Genomic DNA, 23,061 nt, shown 5'->3' with positions numbered 1-23,061 from the left:
AAAGCACTTTGTTTATATTACATTCTTGAGTATGTTTACCATATGATAAATTATATGTGGAAAAAGCTTTGCAAACTGTATCCTCTATAAAGGTAAAGTATCATTTCTCCCACTTATTGACCTTTGATCCTTTCCCTTTCTGTATCTCCCTCCAAGAACCCATCAAAGAGTAGGAGCTCAATAAATAATAAATACCAGCCATCAATCAAACGAAATTCCTCCCACCCACAAAAGAGAAGCAGAGTCATCATATGGTACACATATGCACAACACTTTCACCTTCAGAAGTCCTCTGTGAAAGAAAGTTAAACCTTTGTATAGCATAGCTATAGGCTGGTTTTTGTTCAGTTCTAAGGACTGCTGAAAGTCTTCATGGGCTGTTGCATAGTCCTACAAAAAGGAGAGTGGGGGGAAAAATAAAATAGTATTCATTAGATATGTGAACATTTCCTAATTTTTGACTGGTAGAGAAAAAAAAATCTCAATTTATCCTCTGCCCTTTTTGGCTTTAAAGGAAACATTTCATGACACTATATATTGGTTAAATGCTTATACTACTCATTCAAACAGTTGGGAGTTTTTTAAGAAAAGCGATTGTGAGAAAAACTCACAAAGGTTTAATTTAAGCACTCTGTCTCAAGTACAAACAATTTATTTCAAATAGTATTATGGTAATAATCTGTCAGAGAAATTTCTGGTACTAGCATTTTATCATACTGGATATTTCCAAAATAATTATGCCACAGATTAACATTAAAATGTGTTATGCTGAGACTCTTTTAATATATTTTCTTTGGCACAGAAAATTGTTATTTAAAGTACTATAAGCCACAGAAATAATCATGGCAATCATAAATGCCACTCTGATGATAAAAGACAATTGCGTCAGGCTTAGGTCACTTACATAGAGAAGCTACAGTCTGGAAAGCCATGCTAGTTCAGGGTGTGTTTCTTGGGTTGTGAAACCCAAAGAAATTCAAATTGTACCTCTAAGTTTAATAATCACATTGACAACATGCATACCTGCTTCCCTATGAGGACATTTGCGAGAAAGATTGACATACAATCCACAAACTAAATTTATCTTTCTCTCTCTTTTTTTAATGCCAGTCCAGAATTAGTTATTGCTGACAGCTCAAACGAGAAAGTGTTTTTAGTACTTAATGTTCTCCACTGGGGGTTTAATTTCAGCTACAGAAAATGCTTTTATAACTCTTATGACACAGACATATTACTAAACAGTCAAAGCCCAAATCTATCAAAGAGTCACTTTCTGAGGTCAAGGGAAAAATGAAATCTTCATCATCATAAAAAGAAATACTTCAAGACAAAAACCAGTCACCTCTGATATGAAGTACAGGGTTCCCCGATGTCTGTACAGCCGTGCTGAGGGCTGCAGTTGGATAGCTTTAGTGAGGTCATTCACTGCTTCATTAATTCGTCCCAGAGGGGACAGAATCTAGAAATCCCAAACATGTAATCAGGAAGAATACCAATGACCAACCCTAAAATCCCAATGTTTTTGACTCTTCAATTCCACTTCACCATACTCCACTCACAAAATTACTCTCAGCAGGCTGCAATCCTTGACCCCATATACTATGCAGTGGGGTTCAAAGTCAACCAGATGAGGTGCCACTAATCTTTGTCCAGTCAAGCAGGAGGCTGATGAACTATGACTGCAGCAACTGCCTTGTCACTATTTCACATTCTGGGTTGTACCAGATGTTGCTTTTCTTGCAATGTGATTTTTTTTCTTGACTTTATCTTTTAAATCAAAATGTGGCATATATACACAAAGATGTCAAAATTAACCTGAAAGATAACTTTGAACCATTAAAATAGACAAATTATTGGACACAGATTAGAGTCCTCCATGGTCTTTAGCTCTGTCCTCTATGGTAAGAAGAGCTTAATGACAACTTCTAAGATTCCAGATGCTCTTTAAGCCCTTTTGTGTAACAACTTTTAACTCATGAGTCATGATGTGCAGAGTAGGAGGAAAAATATCTGCAAGCCTGTTTGGAAAAGCTCTTTTGAGCCAGCAATCAGTTGTATTCAGGCAACATGAAAATACATTAGACAGTTCAGAATGCAAAAGTAAACCAAAAGGACATAAGAAAATCCAAAATTGGTATCAGTGTTCATGCAATCAAGCCCAAGCACTTTATCCTGAATGAACGTCCTTAAATTAGGGTTTATTTTGTTGTTATTTTAGAGACAGGATCTCACTCTGTCACCCAAGCTGGAATGTAGTGGCACAATCATAGCTCACTGTAACCTCAGACTCCCGGGCTCATGCAATCCTCCTACCTCAGTCTCTTGAGTAGTTTAGGCTACAGGGTCGTGCCATCATGCCCTGCTAATTTATCTTTTTAAATTTTTTGCAGAGGTAGGGGTCTCACTACATTGACCAGGCTGGTCTTGAACTCTTGGCCTTGAGCAATCCTCCTGTGTCGGCCTCCCAAAATTTTGGGACTACAGGCATAAGCCACCATGCCCAGCCTATTCTATCCTTATTAGACAGGTTATTTCTACCAAATTTTATAATTTCCTACTCTACAGAAGTTTAAAACCAGCAAGAAAGAGGACTCGGGCAGGCCTATCACCAGTAGTAAGCATGATAGCTCAGGAAGAGGAAATAAATTGAATATATGTCTGAGAATTCAAAAAGCACAGTGGGCTGGGGTTGTATTTGGGAAGGAAAATCATCCCTCCCTAGTTTATCAACCCCTAGCTACATAACTGAATTATCATACCCCAGCAGAACAATCAATATGCATAATAATGAGTAACTTTAAAAAGTTAACTTATGTTCATCAAATATAGAATATTTCAGAAAGCATGAAAGTGAAAGATTTCTCATAAAATGACTTCTGACATATATAAATGGTATGTTATAATTTAGCTGGAAAATTCAGCATGTAGTAACATTATTGCCCAATAATGCCAGAAAAAGAGAATATTATTATACATTTTTAAGACAATTAAAAATTATTTTTCTAATTACAATGCCATTTTTGATAAACAGTAGCTTTTTATTAGATATGTAAATTGTAAAGACCTGTTAAATAATTCTTACCTAAATATACTTAATTTAATTCATGATTTACCAGATTTTAACATAAACCAGAGTAATATAGGGGAAAAAACATCAGTCCCCTCTCCCGGAAGCAGATGATTACCAAACTTGTCACCAAATTAGCCACTAAACACCAATTAAATACCAGCAAGTCTCATGTAGTGATAAACTATAGTCACTTAACCCTTAGGGTTACAATTCAAAATAGATAAGAGGCAAGAAATTAAATCATTCACTGACAAAGATTTTATTCAAAAAGCCAAATCCCCAACAAAACAAAAATTCCCTTTAAGAGACTGAACTGTAAGCCACAATAATCTTGAGAATAAAAATACCATAAATACAGTTTTTAAATTCCTACACCCTTAGCACTTCCTTTACTAGTTTTCTCTCCCAAAAGAGAAAATAAAAAGTAATTTTTTCTTTAGTTCAACTATGAGATCATATCAGATGATTAAAAGTTGTTTTATTCAGACTAAATACATTAACACATATGAAGCCTAGATAGCTTATTATTTTAAGAAAGTAAAATAAACACATTTCATTTAAAAACATAAAACAGACTGCCTTTGTACAGACTCTCTTCCCTGCGCTGAACACTCTCCTCCATCTTGTCCCCACCACACCAGGGGATTGGATCAGCTCTAGCCTCGCTTCCTCCGATGGCCTCAGCAAACACTCCCAACATTCCCCTTCTTCTCTTCCCAAAGAAGCGCCTCCTCTGTCTACTTGAGCCAGTATTACATGGCATCTTCACCACGTATTATCTGTCTCTATGTCAAGCTCCTTTAAGATGTGGCTGTAATCATCCTCACTTGATCTATGTATCCATGCAGCTAGGTCTATATCATAAGAATTACATTTAAGTGCTTACACACATACACATCAGCAGAATGAACGCTTCCAAAGGCTGTGAATTCCAGTTTGACTTAACTGTCATATCAAGTCTTGCTAAAGTATGTCACATATACAGTAAATATTATGTGTTATATTTTTCAATGAATAGCTATAATATTATGTGTTATATTTTTCAATGAATATTATGTGTTATATTTTTCAATGAATATTATGTGTTTTTCTTTTGTGTTATATTTTTGTGTTATATTTTTTGTGTTTTTTTGTGTTATATTTTCATGTGTTATATTTTTCAAAATATAACACAAATATTGTGTTATATTTTTCAATGAATATCTATAGAAGTAGTACACATCATATTTTCATACTAAATATTTTCAACCACATATTTTCATACTAAATATTACTCTTCTATGTTAGTTCAGGAATATCACTCAGTCCATAGTTTTCTATTAATTTCAACCATGCTTAAAGGCATTAAGTACCTACATAGAAAAACATAAGAGTTTTAAGGGAGCATTAAAATTTACAAGTAATAAAGTAATAGGAAAAAAATTGAGATTCAACTAATCCAATAACGACAGAGGGAAAAAGAAAGCCACACTCACTTCTGCTCGCTGCTCAAATACCTCTGGACGATCTGGTTCCAAGGTAATTACTCGGCTCAGTTCGAACAGAGCAAGCTCAGCATTCTTAATGTCCTTGAAAAGGCATTAGCTTAGTATGAGACATACTGTTACTCAAAACCAGGCTGAAAAGATTTTCTGAGAAAACTAATAATTTAGTAATGATATAACCAATTGTTTAAAAAAAACATGAACTTCACTTCTATGTAAGAGATGTGCCATGTCAAATCAGTCATGATACCGTAATTATTTAACTCACTCAAGTCTACCTACTTACTCAACAATAACATGTTAGACCCGGCTACCTATCACAAATTCCACAGATGGCAGGATATTATCTAAACTTAATCTACTTAAACATGGAATCAACAAATCTCAATGGATGAGTACGTGGATACCAGCACATGAAATGAGGCTGACCTGTGGCAACGGGGGAACAGAAATGGGTCAAGACAGTGTCTATCAAAAACATAAGCCTATAAATCTATACCTTAAGAAGTTTAGGTAAGTTCTCTTTAACATTTGCATGTTACTTTTACATTAAAAATGCATGTGTAACTTTTTATTAAATATACACGCAAATTTAATCTCAAGATGTATAATTTTAAAAGATGAGAATTAGGAAGAGGCAGCTCTGAACTTTACTACTGCAACTTCAACCTGGTTATTTATTGATGCTCTGAGTAAAATATCATTTCCTTCCTAAGCACTTCCATCATTCCCAATTCTAAATTCATTCTCAGTCCTCTATGTCTCAGAAGTATACAAATACACAAAGTTCCTCCAATAGGCCAGCACAAGGTTAGTATAATATTAATTGTAATATTTTATAAATTGTAATAAAATAAAAATGTTAAACATTTTTAATATTTTAATGAAAAAGTTGCAAAAATGGTATTTCTCTCTCAAAGCACAATTTCACACAAATATTTTTAGTATACAATAAGACAATAGAAAAAGTTTGCATATAATGTCCTAGACTAAAAATTTGGAAAGCTGAACTTACACCATTTCGTGATTTACTATATAATTTCAGGAGTCTTCATTTTTATACCATAGTACCTTTGTTTGTGTAAAATATGATTATTATGGTCCTCCTCCAGCCTTCCTCAGAGAAATAAGGGAAATAATTTGATTACAGCTACAAAGATATTACACCTATGTGCAAAAAGTATAAAATATAAAAAATAAAAATAAATTTTACACGCCTAAAAAAACCTTTTGTTCTTTCATCAACCTTTAATAATTGTGAAAGGAATTCAAACTCTAAGTCCTACTGCACTATTGATGCCCAGTCTCCACTTGGACCATTGAATATCTCTTAGGAATGTAAGCAGGGTCTCGTGCTTTTCTTAGTCTATCCAGTTCATCAAAGTTGACTTCAGAAGATCTGGGTGGAAATCCCCAGTCCACCACTTACTAGCTGCCATTTTCTCATCTGTGAACTGGAATGATAGATACCACTCCACATCCCATCAAGGGTCAATGAACAGTAGCAGTCTAGCAAAACCCTGGTCTGTGTCAGGTCATGTAGGCACTATGACAATCGTAACTATTACATACTCACATGTAGTCCCTTCTTTCCATAGGCTATCCCTCGGCCATAAATTGCACTAACCAGATCAGGCTCCTCCTAGTCAGACCAAAACAGAAACACGTCAAAAACCATAAACAAAACAAAACAAAACAAAAAATCAGTTTCTGCTTAAAGCACATTAATGCTGCAAGTGACAGCTCTACTTCTTTATGCTATGACCACTCATAAGTCAATATGCAGTCTCCAACCTGAAAAGTCCATGCTCTTAAAGCTCATCTGTATGAAATGTGATAAAAGTTTCATGTTGAAAAAAATAATAAAGAGAGAAGGGAACCAACATTACGGAGCAACATGCTGGTTTCTTTCACAGAGTCATCTTATTTAAAATGCAATCCTCTCAACAACTCTGGCAGCATCAGCAATCACGTCTTACAGAGAAGAAGGAGGCTCAGAGGGGTAAAGAGATGTGAGCAAAGGATTAGGTAATGCCTGTAACTAGTGTGTTTCCTTTCATATATCCATGAAATAACCTGAAAAGGAAAGAACCACTCAGTGCCAACACAATGACGAACTAAAAATGAGGCTGCACTGAAATCTGTTGGAGATTAATTCAACCCTTCATACTAATGGGTTGAAATAAAAAACCAGACTCTTTTTGCAGCCTGCTCCCGTGCTTTCTCCCGTTATTCTGCAATCCAGATGGGGTGGAGGAAACACCTATCAGGACCAAGGACAAAACATCTGTTGACCCCGGCCATTGAGTCCTTACACACAGGTTAGTTGGTGAGTGAATGAAATGCCTCTCATCTACATTTAGCCTCTACAATTTTTACTTCTCTGAATGGTTCGCTATACGGTTAAGAAAGAAGAACAAACAGCTGCCTCTGGCTATAAGGTCCACAAGTCTTGCACTGCTAAGGGATTTAATAGAACGGCACTGGATTCTCCAGAAAGAAACTGCAAAAACTTGACAGTTTAATCTATTATTCAGTTTCAAATCTGAGCTAGGGTATCTGCCAGTATTATAGAAAATGAACACATTCACTTCAATGATGAGTAAATGGGAAAAAATAAAGGAGAAGATAACACGCATTTAAATTTTCCTAAAGGCTACTCAAATAGAATGAGACGCATCTATATCCAGTGGTAAACTGGCGTATCACTGGCCACAACCCAGACAGCAGATTGGACTATATGGTGTATGAAAAATTGCAAAAATTCAACTAAACAATTTTAGGTTTCTAGCTTCTCTTAGAACATCAAAAGATCCAACAAACATGGGCCCACATTTTGGCATTCTCACACAGCAATAAATAAGTGACTAGAGCTAAGCACTGGCTGTCTCTTTAGATGAGAGGTACAAGTCCATCAGTTCACCACAGGGCCTACTCATCACAGCCACACTGCACCAACTCTCTTTACTCATGTTACCTCCCTGGCCCCTACAAAGTTCTGGATTTATGAGTTATATGTAACTGGCACAGAGGTTGCTCATGCTATTTTCTAAGAGGGGTGGGGAACAGTACATGTTATAGACCTACAGAAAGATGGTAGTCATATTTCATAAATCATACTTATATGTGATTGTGTGAGCCATTATGTGCACAGAAAGAAACTCTCCAAAATGCTACCAGGAATTTCCTCTGGGGAGTGAGATTACTAGATATATTCCCATTGTACTTAATATATTGTTATATTCCTGTTAATTGTTTAAAACAGACATGCTCATTATAATCAGAAAAAAGTGTGTTTTAAGTAATACATGTTTCACTGTAAAAATTTTAGAAAATGAAGAAAAGCACCAAGCAGAAAGTAAAGGAGCCCTATAAGCCTGCCGCCCAGAGATAAGCACTTTAAACATTTAAGTATTCTTCCTGGCTTAAAGGAAGGAAGAGTAAGTGGTTTGGATGGAGAAAGGATACAGGTGTCAGGGGGAAAAGGGGAACAGGAAAAAAGGGAACCTAATGAGGAATTCAAAGTAAGACTGGCTCCATGCTTTTCTGTAGCAAAAAAGCCAGAAGACAGAACAGTCAACAGTCGAACAGAACCCTGGCCAGGCTGGGGTGGGAGGCGGTAAGCCCAGTGAGCTCATCCTCTAGAGCAGGGGTGTCCAATCTTTTGGCTTCCCTGGGCCACATTGGAAGAAGAATTGTCTTAGGCCACACATAAAATACCTTAACACTAATGATAGCTAATGAGCTAAAAAAAAAAAAAAAAAAAAAAAATCTCATAATGTAAGAAACTTTACAAAGCTGTGTTGAGCCACATTCAAAGCCATCCTGGGCTGCATCTGGCCCATGGGTTGGACAAGCTTGCTTTAGGATAACATACATCTCCAGGAAGAACCAAACCTATGCTCAGATTTGTTATGGTTCAAAATATATTATCCAAGCCGCTTTTCTCCTAACTGAGAAAAAAGTTTACTCCAGATGACCAAGAGGTGAATCAGAAAAAGATGTAAATAAGCAGTTATTCTACAAATACAACTGGCATCGCCACACACCAATGGCCAGGACTGGTGCTCTGGCATCCTCCTGCTCTCCAGCTCACACACCCCTCACCAAATCCTGGCCATCTCACCTCCTGAACAGATCAGCATCCTCCCGCCCACTCCATCAGCCACTGCCCTATTCTAAGCCTTCCTCTCTCACCTAGAATACTGTGATCACCTTACCTGTTCCCATTTCTTCCCATCTATTCTCCAGATATACACCAAGAGTTATATTTCTAACACTAAAGTCTCATCATATCACTTCCCTAACTGAAATTATTCAGTGACTCCCCAACACCTAATACAGTGACATTCAAGCTTTTTAACCTCCAAATCACTGAAATACATTTTACATTACAATCCAGTACACACATACACATGTGCACAATATATACACACGTATCAGAAAACAGTTTCACTAGGTTACACCTAGGACTTCCTATACACAATGGAATCTGATATTTTCTAGTCCAGCATATTTCACTTTAAAAAAAAAAGTGCTAATCTTGACTTGCCAATTAATTTCAGGACCCACTAAAGGGTAGCAACTCACAATACAAAAAAAAAAAAGGTAACATCTAAATGGCTCTGCAGAAAATATTAATCATTTTCCTGCTTACTGTTCAGCCTCATCTCCTTCCTCTTTTTTTTTCCCCTTTTCATAAAGACAGGGTCTCACTCTGTCACCCATGCTAGAGTACAGTGGTGCAAGCCTAGCTCACTACAGCCTCAAACTCCTGGGCTCAAGTGATGCTCCCGCCTCAGACTTTCGAGTACCTGAGGCTATAGGAGTGCACAATCACACCAGGCTAATTTTAAAATTTTTTTGTAGAAATGGGAGTCTCACTTTGTTGCCCAGGCTGGTCTCAAGCTTCTGGGTTCAAGCAATCCTCCTGCTTCAACCTCCCAAAGTGCTGGGGTTACAGGCATGAGCCACCACACCCAGCTTCATTTCATACCCTAGAAATCAGAACCATTTAATAATTCCCTACATACAAGATGCCTTCCCAAATGCAGTGCATTTGCAAATGCTAGCCCTTCTGTCTGAAACACTCACCCATTGCCTCGGTCCCCAAGAAATTCCTTTGATCCCTTAAGTGTCAGCTCAAACACCACCTTTGGATTCCTTCCAGATGCCCCTGGAAAATAAATATGCTCCTTCTCCTTTATTCCCACTGTTCACTGTATGGATGTCAGCCATTCATTCCATAATTATTTACTCAGGGCCTACTGTTAGCTATCTCAGGTTCCATGTGCTAGGAATACCATGCAAAGCCATGCTATTCTTGCCACATACCAGGAATAGCAAGCAAAAACCAACACAGAAGACAAGGATTTGCCTATCAGATCAAACTTAGCTCTGCTAAGCCTGTTCTTCCCAAAGGGGAAGCAAGCAGGACAACATGGCTAATAATAGTGGGGTGCAGTCAATGGAAAACAAGAGCCCGATCCAGGGTAACAGGAAGGCAAAGCTCTATGACAGATGTGCCACAGTGAATGATGCATGGTGGGCCTCCAGCTCTTGCAGCTGGAACATTTTTATAGTAATAAAAATTTTAAATAAAAAAAAAACCCAGCCATTCAAAAATTTGCAACAGCTGAAATATCCGAACACTGACAACTTCCTAAAGGTAGCCATCATCATCTTGACTGCAGGAGGCTCACGCAGGCCTCCCCTCAAGTCACCCTATGGTCTCATCATTACTACAGCACTGAATTGATTACTGTGCTTATCTGTAAAGTATTTAGGTTTTCTCTATTCAATTTATTCTTCCTTTTTTTTTTATTTTTTATTTTTGAGACGAAGTCTCACTGTCGCCCAGGCTGGACTGCAGTGGCGCGATCTCGGCTCACTGCAAGTTCCACCTCCAGGGTTCACGCCATTCTCCCACCTCAGCCTCCTGAGTAGCTGCGACTACAGGCACCTGCCACCATGCCCAGCTAATTTTGTTTTTGTATTTTTAGTAGAGACAGGGTTTCACTGTGTTAGCCAGGATAGTCTCAATCTCCTGACCTTGTGATCCGCCCGCCTCGGCCTCCCAAAGTGCTGGGATTACAGGCCTGAGCCACCATGCCTGGCCCAATTTATTCTTTCTTTTTAGAATTTTTTCCTAACAGTCAAGAAGGACATATAATTATTGTGGCTGTTATATCTACAGTCTAGTATTAAGCCTTCCTAAATTTAAATAACAGATTTTATTACTTTTAAAAGTTAATACAACTTTATTTATTATTTTATCTATCATTAGTTAAAAAGCCAAAAACTTTTCTTTATGGAATGGCATAGTAAATTATTGGGTTTTTCCAAATAAAAACCAACGTTTATTCCTAAAAACAAATTAGGATCTGAAGAGCAATTTTTCAAAATATTTTTATAATATTTATACTTTATAAAGTTTTCAGAAACTTTTTAAAAAGTTTCTTTAAAAAGTTTCTATACTCTTAAAAAGACTGAAATGAAAATGAATACTTCAATCTTCCAATTTTACTTTATGCAACTGCAAAATCATGGTATAACAGTTGCCTAAATGGTGTTGTGTCTACTTAGATGTCAATTCTCAAAAAAAAAGAGTCTAATATATTATCCTCATTTCATTATTTATATAGTGACTTTAAATTTTACAGTATTTACTGTGTTTACCACTACAAAGTTGGCTTTTTTATTAAAACTGGAAAGTCACTGGATCTAAAAACAAACAAGTCGAAACAGTCAGTAGATAAGCAATGTAATGAGGATTAGATTTCACCTAAGTGACGAACACACATATTTGCATAAAGGATGTTATTTAAAATTCTATGCAGAGGAATGTTTTCAATTTTGTATGCTAATGTAAAATAGGAAATAATGTTCTTTTACAAGTTCAGTTCCACTGGAATCAGATCAAAATCAGATGAGCTCAAGGTCACATAATGAATAGCAAAGGCCAAGTTACCTCATAAAATTGTTGAAGCACTTATGTTATACCCATCCCTGCATGAGGACCACAGCAGCACAGAAATCAGGAAAAAGTTCTACTTTTCAACTCAAGAACACTATTATTGATGCACTGACACACGTGGAAGTGACTTCAGGGCATTGGCATAGAGGCAACACTAAGTTATAAACTTTAAAAATCAAGAGTTTCCAATGCAGACTGACATTTATTAAACCCTGTCATTGTGCTCAGTTAGAAACCTTGATACTTCCGTAAAGGAAAATCAAACCACAGGGAATAAACATTCCAATAAACACCTTGAAACCCTGAGGATTATGGAAATATTTCCCAGGTTTGTAACCTGATGGTAAAACCAAGACAACAGGAAAGGCATAAGAGCTTTATATCAAAAAGTCATTCTGGAGTTAAAGTACCCTTTATATGTAGATTTGAAAATCATATTAAATGAGCTTATCAAAATAGTGATTCTAATAAAATCCAAGCCCCCGAGTCCCCATTTGTTGCCTGCTTCTATAAACAGAATCATATTCCATGCTCTGCTGCTTCATACTGGAGTTCATGGGCTGTCTAAAAAAAAAAAAATTGCCAAGAGTTAATGAACTCAAGAAAACCAAAAAGTCTGTACATGAATAGCTACCACTTTGTAGATTTGTTAAAGGACATTTACTGGCGTAAAAACACTGTGTTTTTGCATATCTAGAAGGTCCTGCAAGGAACAGGTAAAAATTTATTAGCATACACAGAGAAAAATGGTTCTCAAGTGATATTTAGCTCAGGTACAATGTGAAGAATGAAAAGTAGTAGAGCAACATCTGTGTAGGCTTGAAGAAAAGCTTCATCACTATTCTGAAATACTGGATATGAAAAAGTATTATTGAGATAAAAATGTATTTCATACTGCAAGAAATTTTATCACTACACTTGCCAACAAAAGAAAAAAACAAAAAAGAAAAGAATAATTAGATTTAGAGAATAATCATATGTGTAATACATAATTTAAAGAGAATAATTTATGCAAATTATGATTCGTGATGAAAAAAGGAGTTTTAGTCAATTGGAGAAGAAGTGATAACTATTCTTTGGACATTTGCTACCACCTACTTTTACAGTCTCTCGATGGCACTGGCTATCGAGAATTTGATGAAAACAACAGAAAACTCAAACAGAGACTGTGTGCATCAATTTCAAACATAAACTCTAATATAGAAAAGTTTTGTCCAGAAAAGTAGGATCAAGTTTCTTATTAGAACTTTTGAAAACAATTTTAGCATTTAACATCGAATCTTCGTATTTTCTTTCTTTTTTTCAGAGACAGGTTCTTGCTCTCTAGCTGGAGGATAGAATCTTCGAATTTTCTATTTCTTATCAGTCATATAATACAAGGAAAATGTGACAGATTTTCACAAAGCTTTATCTGGATGCCTCCAAATTATTCTTGTTTACCCATGTGCCATGCAAATATTATTTCCACATGTGCCATGATGTGGAAAGAGCTGGGAAGCACTGAGATAAAGGGTAAGGAGAGAGAAATCACTGAGAAAAGCACCAGCAGGAAAGCCAAGGGCATTCTTGCTGCTAATAAAAATACATTATAAATGACCACCCAGTTCATTCTTCTGCATCTGAACTTTCCACTGCCTTCATCCCTGCCCCATCAATAGTCTGAACTGTGAGCAAAGCAGTCCAACTTTATAATCCACACATTCTCAAAGAGAGATTTCCCAGCTGAAAGCAACCCATTGTATCAGATGAAATGCAATATCACATTTCAATACATTATCTTCTTTGCACAAAGAGAAAAATGCTAATATACTTTCTGAACACAATTGCAAGAGAAATGTCTTACAACTATAAATGGACAAAGGCATATTATAGAGCCATTAAAAATAAGATTGTAGAAAAATACTGAAAAACATTTACAGCATAGAATTAAGTGAAAAAGTAATATAAAACAGTACATATATTCAGATTATAAAACAAATGCATACTTTGAAAAGGCATAAATAAAAAATTTAAACAATGTTAAAGTGGCAGAATTCGGAAATTTTTTATTATTTAAAATATTTTCTTTAAGAGTATTATATTGTCTTCAACCACAATGGTAATAGCATTTTCAAAAAGTTGAATAAAATAATACATCTGCAAATTCCTACTTTCTGCTGGATTCTACACTCCAGGCTGGTTGCCTTAAATTAACTGATATTTGCTCCTATAAATGTATCAAAACCTCCCTTTCAAATCAGGGTCAAGTGTTAACTGTGTAAAAGTGTTTGATTACCTTTTATAACATTGCCAATACTTAACAGAAAGGTGATTTTTAAAACTATTCATAATCTACCCTTTGTACTTTAAATTCCACTGAAGAATAGTGTTCCACATGACCACCCAAATATACCACTCCTTGGATCCAAAGACCTCAAAGTAATAACTACAAATATCTCATCAATTGTTTGAGAATGAAGATATTATCAATATAATTAACCTTATTTTTAAAGAGAAAACAAAAGCAGAGCTAAAATTTCAAAATGAATCATTTAAATTAAGTCTGCCTGCTAGACTGGAAGGTATTTGTTGGCACTTGCTATGGTTAACACAGATGAATATACCAGAATGGTACTTTGACTAGCCAAAATTTACTAAGCACTTACTATGTGCCAGGCACTGGGTACTAAGTACTTTAATAGGACATTTCATTTAAACCAAAAAAGAATTTTTTTGGAGGTAGTTTAAATAACTTGGTAGCAAGAAGCAAAGTGGATTAGAATTAAGGCATCTCTAGCTCTAAAATCCATGTCTTCTTCACTGGAAAGACACATCAACAATCAATAAATGGTTAGGCACCAACAGTGCATACAGTTAAATAATGATGCAAGATATAAGGCCAATGATGCTGGGCTCTTACACATGTAGTGCTTGCATGCTTTATCTTAACTATACTTTAGCGCAGCCACCAATCAGTAAAGACCCAATACTTCACTGAGGAGTCTCATAATTATACTTTAAGGAGAGAAACATATCTATGAGTAGAAATTAAGTTAATCATGAAGATCAACTCCTGTGTGAAAATAAGTTGGAATTTCAAGAATTTCCAGTGTCCGTAGCTCATGGGAGATATTGTGGTAGAGAGGAAAGTGAACTGAAACTAATGTTTTTTTAAAGCATGCATTTGAATCCCATCTCTGCAACTTGATGGTCGGGAGACTATGAGTAAATTGCTTAACCTGATTAGATTCCCTTTTCTCATTTAAAATGAAGTTTTATTTAAAATCTTTCATTTAAAAGATTAAATGAAAGCATGTCACAAGGCCTGGCAGCAAGAAAGTGCTCAGTCCATATCAATTTCTTTCGCTTTCTTGTATAATTTAAAAACATGTCGCATTACAGCACTTCAGCTGTGCATCAGTGCATATTTTTGTCATGACTATAAACTCAAAATTACATAAATAAAAAGAAAATTTACCTGAAGCATTGTTGAAAAATGCCGTATTGCTTCATCATACAGACCACTGCCAATCAAGACATAAGCAATAGCTATGAAACAAAATACAAAAATATTAAAGGAAAGAATAAAGTAGCTCAAACTAGAATCAATAACTAAATTCTTTGGTAAATCTCCAAAGGCAGCTCCAAGCACTGGAAGCAGTCAAAGAAAACCTAGAAGTTAATAAGGTGTCATTGAATTCTTCTACTTTCACCACTCCGCACTTGCTAATCAGCCGCCTAATTCCATCTAGATTTAAACTGTTAAAGTCATCTATGAAATATCTGCCTATAAGAGATACTGATCTTTTTCTAAGGCCATCATTCATTTTCAAATCCCAAATAACCTTTGTGATGTCTCCTAGCTATCACAAAAGCTAGTAATAAGCCTAAATAATGTCCACATAACATGGCAATGTGATTTTTACTGTGAATGTTATGAGAAATACCCAAATAGCATCACAAATCTCAATTCCTGAGAGTGCCGAATTTACCGCCAATTACCTAACAAGAACAAAAACAGGGACTCAAATGTATTAACATAATGCTTAACTGGGGATAATACAAACCACTATAACGCAATGACAGTTTTTTTCCTACTTATTCCGTTCAAAATATAGTCAAAATGCTACTCAAAATATACACTAAAGATGAATCATTTTGTATTACATTGTTTAGGAGAGTGGTATTTTGAAATTAGAGCCAGGACAATCTGAAAACACAGCAATATTCTGACTAAATTCTGCCACCCATCCAAAAAACAATGTTTGAATATGCTAGATTACATTACCATCTATAAAATTTGCCCTGACTGCTTAACCTTTAGCCCCGCCAAAATCCCTGAAAAACATTTTATTCCTCACTCAACGTAACTATTTCGATAACACTTATTTGCAAAAAAGCTTTTCTGTAAAGCTTTACTGCAATACCCTTTAGGACCTAATAGGTGTTCAAGAAGATGGGCAACGAAAACTTTTACTGTCATTAAGAGCTTATATTTCCTGACAGTTAAAAGTAGTAAAAATAGGCCAGGCATGGTGGCTCACACCTGTAATCCCAGCACTTTGGGAGGCCGAGGCAGGCGGATCACAAGGTCAGGAGATCAAGACCATCCTGGCTATCACGATGAAACTCCGTCTTTACCAAAAATACAAAAAAAAAAAATTAGCTGGGCGTGGTGGTGGGCGCCTGTAGTCCCAGCTACTCGGGAGGCTGAGGCAGGAGAATGGCGTGAACCCTAGAGGCGGAGCTTGCAGTGAGCCGAGATGGCGCCACTGCACTCCAGCCTGGGCGACAGAGTGAGACTCCGTCTCAAAAAAAAAAAAAAAAAAGGAGTAAAAAATTAAAGCAGAAACAGAAATGAAATGCAGAAAGAGTTTAAAATATATTCATAAATCAATAAAATAAAGTTCAAATTGAACACCATAATAATAGAAGCACTTCTGGGGGCATTCTCCAAAATAAAAAGAGAGCCCTTTTGCCCTACTTTCTTTGAAAAGATAAATTAAGCCCAAATTCATGTTCAGAATGCTGACAATGGATACCATTCAGTTAGCTAACCTCCAGGTAACGAGAGGATACCTTTAGTTTTGGTGGGGGGTGGTGGGGGCAGTAATATTAGTAGTAAAAACAGCAGCAAGAATCACAGTGGCTACAGGCATTGCATTCTTAATATGTGCCAGGCACAGTAATATCCTTTACCAGTATTAACTCATTTGCTCCTCCACTGCAATGAGGTAGGTACAATTATTAACCCCATTTTGCAGACAAGGAAATAAAGCAGAAAGTGGTTAAACAAGCTGTCCAAGGACCATAAGCAGTGAGTGAGAGGAAGGCAGCAAGCTGCCTGGCTCTGGAGCCTAACCTCCCAGGCAGCCCGGTACGCTGAGAAAATTCAAGGCAGTTCCCAAACCATTATGCACTGGAGGGATGGCCAAGTGGCTGAAATTCCTTAATGGTCAGATGAACACGGATAAAAACAAAAACTTGTACTTTTTTGAATGCAGGAAGATGACGATTGATCAGAAAGCCAAGATCTGAGCTCGGATTCTGGCTCTGTCACTCACCAGCTGTGTGATCATGGGGACCTCAGTCACTTCTCGTAACTGTCTGGGTCTTGCTTAATAAGCCTGTAGAAAATTTTCTTAAAGATTCCTTTCAAATCTAAATTTTTATTTCCTATTTATTATCCCACAATCAGTAAATATCTGTTGAATGAACAAATCAATCAATGAGCCATAAAAACAAATATGATTTTTAGAGATAAATTTTGTACTTTAGGAACATATTTAGATGGCTGTCCACATCTAAGCGATTGAATTCCACTTAAAATCAAATGCAGTTTTCAAATCCCTCCACCTAAAGCTCAACATTTTGCGAACAAAACACAGAAGTATCTATTAATAAAAGTATAATCATAATCCAAATCTTGTGCAAATACAAATAACTATTAGGATCTAAATTTTGTTGTAGGAGTCTAAAGACATAAAGGAAAAGCGGGTATAACTGGACTTCTCTCACAAATCTCTACTCACCAGCAACCCCGCATCTCCAAGCAATGTATATGTTCACAGATGTCATTTTTTCAAGAAAAAATATTGGGTACAAAAGATCGTAGGCCAGCTCAGGGCCTACACTACCCCAGGGTCTACTAGGATTATTCTTGGAGAACAAAACAGACCTGGCACATATCAGGCTCTGAACTCATTATTCAGTAAATAAATACTACTCTAAGTAGAATCCAAGGACTTCAGAAAAGACCAGATCTGATGCCTTAAAGGGCGGTCCTCAAAGCCTCCTCAAAGAATATCACCATAAAGTAATTAGCATTTTCAAAATAGCACTCTGGGAGGCCAAGGCAGGAGGATCCCTAGAGCCCAAGAGTTTGATACCAGCCTGGGCAACATGGTGAGTCCTAGTCTCTACAAAAAAATTTAAAAAAAAATTAGCCAGGCACAGTGGTGTGTACCTGTAATCCTACCTACTCAGGAGTCCGAGGCAAGAAGATCATTCAAGCCCAGTTTAAGGCTGTAGTGAGCTATGATTGCGCCACTACACACCAGCCTGGGCCACAGAGCAAGACCCTGCACTAACAGGAAAGAAGCCAGTATAAGGAGTACTTATTCTTAATATCAAACATGTATGGCCATGGTAAGGATAAAATAATTATGCATACATTAGGTAGAGAAGAATTCCTGCAGGTGCTTTGGGCGACTGGGCCCCATGTGAGAACATGTGCTTCAATAGTTTGCCCAGTTGAACTGCTCAGCCCTGTATTCAATTTTGTCTCCACTTCTTCAAATGTAAACTCACTAGACAGTGAGGGAAACATGCCCAGTGCATATCTGAAACTGACAAAACCAGCCTGTTTTAAAACATGCAATGAACACACCAAACTATGTGACTCGTGCAGATATGAATAAATTCAACTTTTCTATACCCACATTCTTAGACCCAAAAATAACTGACTAGCCTCATGAGTAAAATAACTTAAAGATAGCTATTTCACTATACAGAAAAGTAGGTAGTCTGAGATTCTATTCTGCTTTCACTTCTTCATTGCTCACATCTGATGACAGCACACAAATAACCTTTTACCGAATCGGAACAGCTCATGAGAGCTCATTACCATAATTATTAATTTCCATAGAAATGGAGAGCTGGAATGGATTATTTCATCCAAACCTTTTTTTTCGACATATAATAAATGGAACATCACAAGGGCTGAATGCTCCATGCAAGATCAAACAGCTCAAATTGACAAAGCCAGTCTCTCTATTCCTTACCATCCTGTCTTCCTGCTATGCATCTAACCAAAAATTTGAGGCAGATATTACAGGAATATTACCAGATTCAAGTCTTACCTAACTCTTCATTTGTGCTGTCATTATCAGTGGCAAACGGGAATCTCTTCTGTTCTGCAATAGACTTGGCCTGGCTCTGGGGAAAAAAAAAAAAAAAAAAAAAACATGCATTTTAGCTTATCACAAATGAAGGGAAACTTGTATTTAAATCTGTATTTTAAAAAATTAAAATTAAGGCTACATTTAAGTGGAAGCAAGAAAATGCCACTATTGTGGGAATGTTTTACACTTTATGGCTTTCAGTAGAACCTTGATGACGAGAGGGAAACTCTTAGCTCCTTCTAGTTTTGCTATCATGGCCAAGCCTGGGAGAGGCGTTCCCAACCACATTGGGAACCTGGGTAAAAGGAACTTCAAAAATACAAAAAAATGGGCGCCTGTAGTCCAGAGTGGGCAGATTTAACAATGCGTAAGGGTGTTACTGATGATATACAGCTGGGTGTGACCAGAACCTGAGTACTTCCTCTTTGTCAAATGTTTACAGACAAGTTCACAGATGCAAAAGATTTTTCTCCTTAATAAATTGCTTAGATAGACGGGGCATAGTGGCTCACACCTTTAATTCCAGCACTTTGGGAGACCAAGGCAGGAAGATCACTTGAGCTCCGGAATTTCGAGATCAGCCTGGGCAACACAGTGAGACTTCGTCTCTACTGAAGTTCAAAAAAATTAGCTGGACATGGTGATGTACACCAATATCTCCAGCTACTTGGTCGGGGCTGAGGCAGGAGGATGGCTTGAGCCTGGGAGGTCGAGGCTGCAGGGAGCCCTGATTGTGCCACTGTACCCCCAGCCTGGGCAAAACGGTGAGACTCTGTCTCAAAAATAAATAAATAATTGCTTAGATGGCTTGATTGTGGCAACCATTTCACAATATATATGTATATAAAATCACATTGCATACTGTAAATATATAATTTTTTTTTGTCAATTACACCTCAGTGAAGCTGGAAAAAAAAAGCAAGTAAATTACTTAGAGGCAAGAAAAAGAGTCTGTAAATATTGCTTTATTTCATATTTGAGGAGAGTCTACCATTTGCCAAGCCTTTCTGCAAAAAGATATGGGGATGAGGACAGAAATGAAATTCTACAAAAAGAAGAAATCATGTACTAAGCAACCTCAAGAGTGCACTGAAGAATATATTTGAAGTTGTTCGTATTCACTAGAAAGTGGGCAGGAGAAGTACAGTACAAACAAATCAAATTCTTTTTTTTTTTTTTTTTTTAGACAAAGTTTTGCTCTTTTTGCCCAGGCTTGAGTGCAATGGCACGATCTCGGCTCACCGCAACCTCCGCCTCCCGGGTTCAAGCGATTCTCCTGCCTCAGCCTCCCAAGTAGCTGGGATTACAGGCATGCGCCACCACCCCTGCTAATTTTGTATTTTTTAGTAGAGACAGGGTTTCTCCATGTTGGTCAGGCTCATCTTGAACTCCCGACCTTAGGTGATCCACCCGCCTTGGCCTCCCAAAGTGCTGAGATTACAGGCGTGAGCCACTGCGCCCAGCCAAACAACAAATCAAATTCTTGATGAAAAAGACCCTTTCCTATTTCTAATACTGCATCTATAGTATCTCCTCTGGACAGAGTTGAGAAGCTATGCTCAAGTAAGTTTGAACACAGCTCAACATCACTAGTAGACTAATTTCAATCCAACTTTCTCATCCCTGCTTACACTGCAGTTCCTGAAAGCTGTATTGCCTGATACCCCTAAATAAAAGGAGTTTATGTTGACCCTTTGCTATTCCTTCATATGATGTGTACAATCACACTTTTATGTTTATTTGCATAATGATTTGGTTGATGACTATAGAAGTCATGGGGCAGAGACCAACGCCATCTGGCTTGCTGCTGTATTCCTAATACTCACCTAGCACAATGCCTGGTACATAATGCAGAGACCAACACTATCTGGCTTATTGCTGTATTCCTAATAATCACCTAGTGCAATGCCTGGCACATAATAGGTGCAAAATAAATATCTGGAGAATGGATCAATAAATGAATAGTCTAAGTCCCATATTTCAACCTCAGGAAAAGGAAAGGCCAAGACTAATGAGCTTTCTCCCATAAGTCACTAGCTAGCGCTAGCTTAAACTGGAAATGCAACTAGTAGAAAATATTTTAACTACTCTCAGTAAGAAGACTTTCATAACTCTAAGAATCTAACTGCCTATACAAGATGGGATTATCCAACTTCTACTTAAACACTTTCAAAGATGACCAACTCACTGCTTTACAAGATAGCCCCTTCTGGTTTTGGGCAAGTCTAATTCAAGAGTTTTCCCTATATCAAGTTGATTACTATGCAGCGAGTTAGGTAAAAGCAGACAATCATTCTCTAGTTTGCAGTTTCAATCCATTCTCAGTAGTTCTGACATGAAAAGGCAAGGCTTTGTTTGAAAAAAAAAAAAGGGTATCTTAAAAGGAAATTTTAAACCAAAGATGCAAATAATATCTATGTAGATGTTGAAGGAAAAGGCCTGGAGAAAAACTATATTAAACTTGGACACAGAAAGAACAATCAGCTTCATAGAGTTCAGTGTGAACAAAAAGAAGACCCATCCCCCTTGAGGAAGCCAGGCTGGAGGAGGAGATGCACTAACATGGATAGGCAGACGCAAACATTACCTACCGTCAAGTATTCACCCCTGAAATGGAGAGGTCCACTGTATAGTTTAGTTGGTACTGATAGAAAACAGAGATACAAAAGATACCCACATATGCAAAGGTTGGAAAAATAAGAGTCTACTATACCTCCAAATACACAAGGCTGCTAGAAATAAGGTTTAACTATAATGTCCCCTTTATTTCTTGACACTTGCAAATTAAAAGTTCTATGTCCAGAATAATCAACCATCCAATTCATAAGTCATAATTCAATGTGACAAAATACCAGACGACCTATCTTTATCCTATGCATGTAGACTCAACGAGGCCCAACTTCTAGTTGACAGAGGCGACTTCCACTTTTTGGAACTAGTATCACTGGGCTTCGGGTTACAAAAACAGAACACAGAGAGAAGATACATACCAGAATCTTTTCAGTGTTGAGGGAAAGCAAGGAGTCACAGGGTGATGATCCCTTGGGTTCGCAGTCTGAGTCATGGAAGTTCAAAAAGGATGACTCTGAAAGGCAAGCATTCTTTGTTATTCTCTACACCTTAATTTATGCTCTTAGGTGCTTAACTATGAATTAGAATTTTTAGACTCCACAGAACCAAAATAAGAACAGGTGTGAACAACACTAAAAGTGGCAACCAGCTGGGCACAGTGCCTCACACCTGTAATCCCAGCAACTCAGGAGGCTCGCTTGAGGCAAGGAGTTCAAGACCAGCCTGGGCAACAGCAAACCAACCAGCCTGGGTCTCAAACAGTGAGATCCTGTCTCTAGAAAACAAAAAATAGAAGTAGCAACCTGTATCCTACCTTTATAATTGGGTAATGTTTTACAGTTTGCAAGTATCTTGCACAACCATTAGTGATGGTCCTCACCACCATTCTCAAATGAGCAAAGCCAGTGAGCTTCCTGGATGGTTAAATGAGGTTAAAATAGGTTGTAACTTATCTAAAGGCAACAGGGCAGAAAGAGTACTAGTACAATGCTTGTCTCAGGACACGTGGAATATTGTTGTTGAGATCTTTCAGTTGAACATCTATGGGGCAGCATTTACCATAGATTAAAAAAAAAAAAATCACAAAAGAGAGAATAAACCAAACCAGGGAGACTTAAATGTTAAAAGATAGGCCAGGCTTGGTGGCTCACACCTGTAATCCCAGCACTTTGGGAGGTCAAGGTGGGCGGATCACCTAAGGTCAGGAGTTCGAGACCAGCCTGGCCAACATGGCGAAACCCTGTGTCTACTAAAATACAAAAATTAGCCAGGTGTGGTGGCAGGTGCCTGTAATCCCAGCTACTTGGGAAGCTGAGGCAGGAGAATCGCTTGAACTCCAGCCTGGGCAACAAAAGCAAAACTCTGACTCAAAAAAAACCATACACACCAAGAGTCCAGTATGCAAAATATATAAATAACTCTTACAACCCAACTAAGACAACACAATTTTAAAAACAGGCAAAGGACCTGTATAGGCCATTGAGCACATGAAAAGTTGCTCAACGTCATTACTAATTACTACTTAGGGAAATGTAAATCAAACCACAATAAGGTACCTCTTCACACACACACACACTA

The 23,061-nt window shown here is 37.3% G+C and overlaps 1 protein-coding gene across 7 annotated transcripts in view; it reads right to left on the bottom strand.

Moving 5' to 3' along the window:
• TTC13 (tetratricopeptide repeat domain 13) overlaps positions 1 to 23,061 on the bottom strand; it is a 97,299-nt gene that overhangs the window by 56,346 nt on the left and 17,892 nt on the right. For 3 of the 7 annotated variants that reach the window (XM_030812701.1, XM_030812699.1, XM_030812700.1), the window contains exons 2-8: positions 21,903 to 21,997; positions 18,871 to 18,946; positions 14,988 to 15,058; positions 6,131 to 6,196; positions 4,546 to 4,638; positions 1,343 to 1,459; positions 280 to 390 (exon numbers count right to left, since the gene is read on the bottom strand). In XM_030812701.1, coding sequence (XP_030668561.1) covers positions 280 to 390; positions 1,343 to 1,459; positions 4,546 to 4,638; positions 6,131 to 6,196; positions 14,988 to 15,058; positions 18,871 to 18,946; positions 21,903 to 21,997 — 629 coding nt within the window. Of the gene's footprint in view, positions 1 to 279; positions 391 to 1,342; positions 1,460 to 4,545; positions 4,639 to 6,130; positions 6,197 to 14,987; positions 15,059 to 18,870; positions 18,947 to 21,902; positions 21,998 to 23,061 lie in introns of those variants that run through there. The other 4 variants (XM_030812703.1, XM_030812704.1, XM_030812702.1 and 1 more) reach the window with 3 other exon arrangements.

This window comes from Nomascus leucogenys, chromosome 5 (genome assembly GCF_006542625.1).
Source record: "Nomascus leucogenys isolate Asia chromosome 5, Asia_NLE_v1, whole genome shotgun sequence".
NCBI classification, from domain to species: Eukaryota; Metazoa; Chordata; class Mammalia; order Primates; family Hylobatidae; genus Nomascus; species Nomascus leucogenys.
The sequence above is the reverse complement of the archived record's forward strand: the minus strand, read 5'-3'. Positions and strand labels throughout refer to the sequence as shown.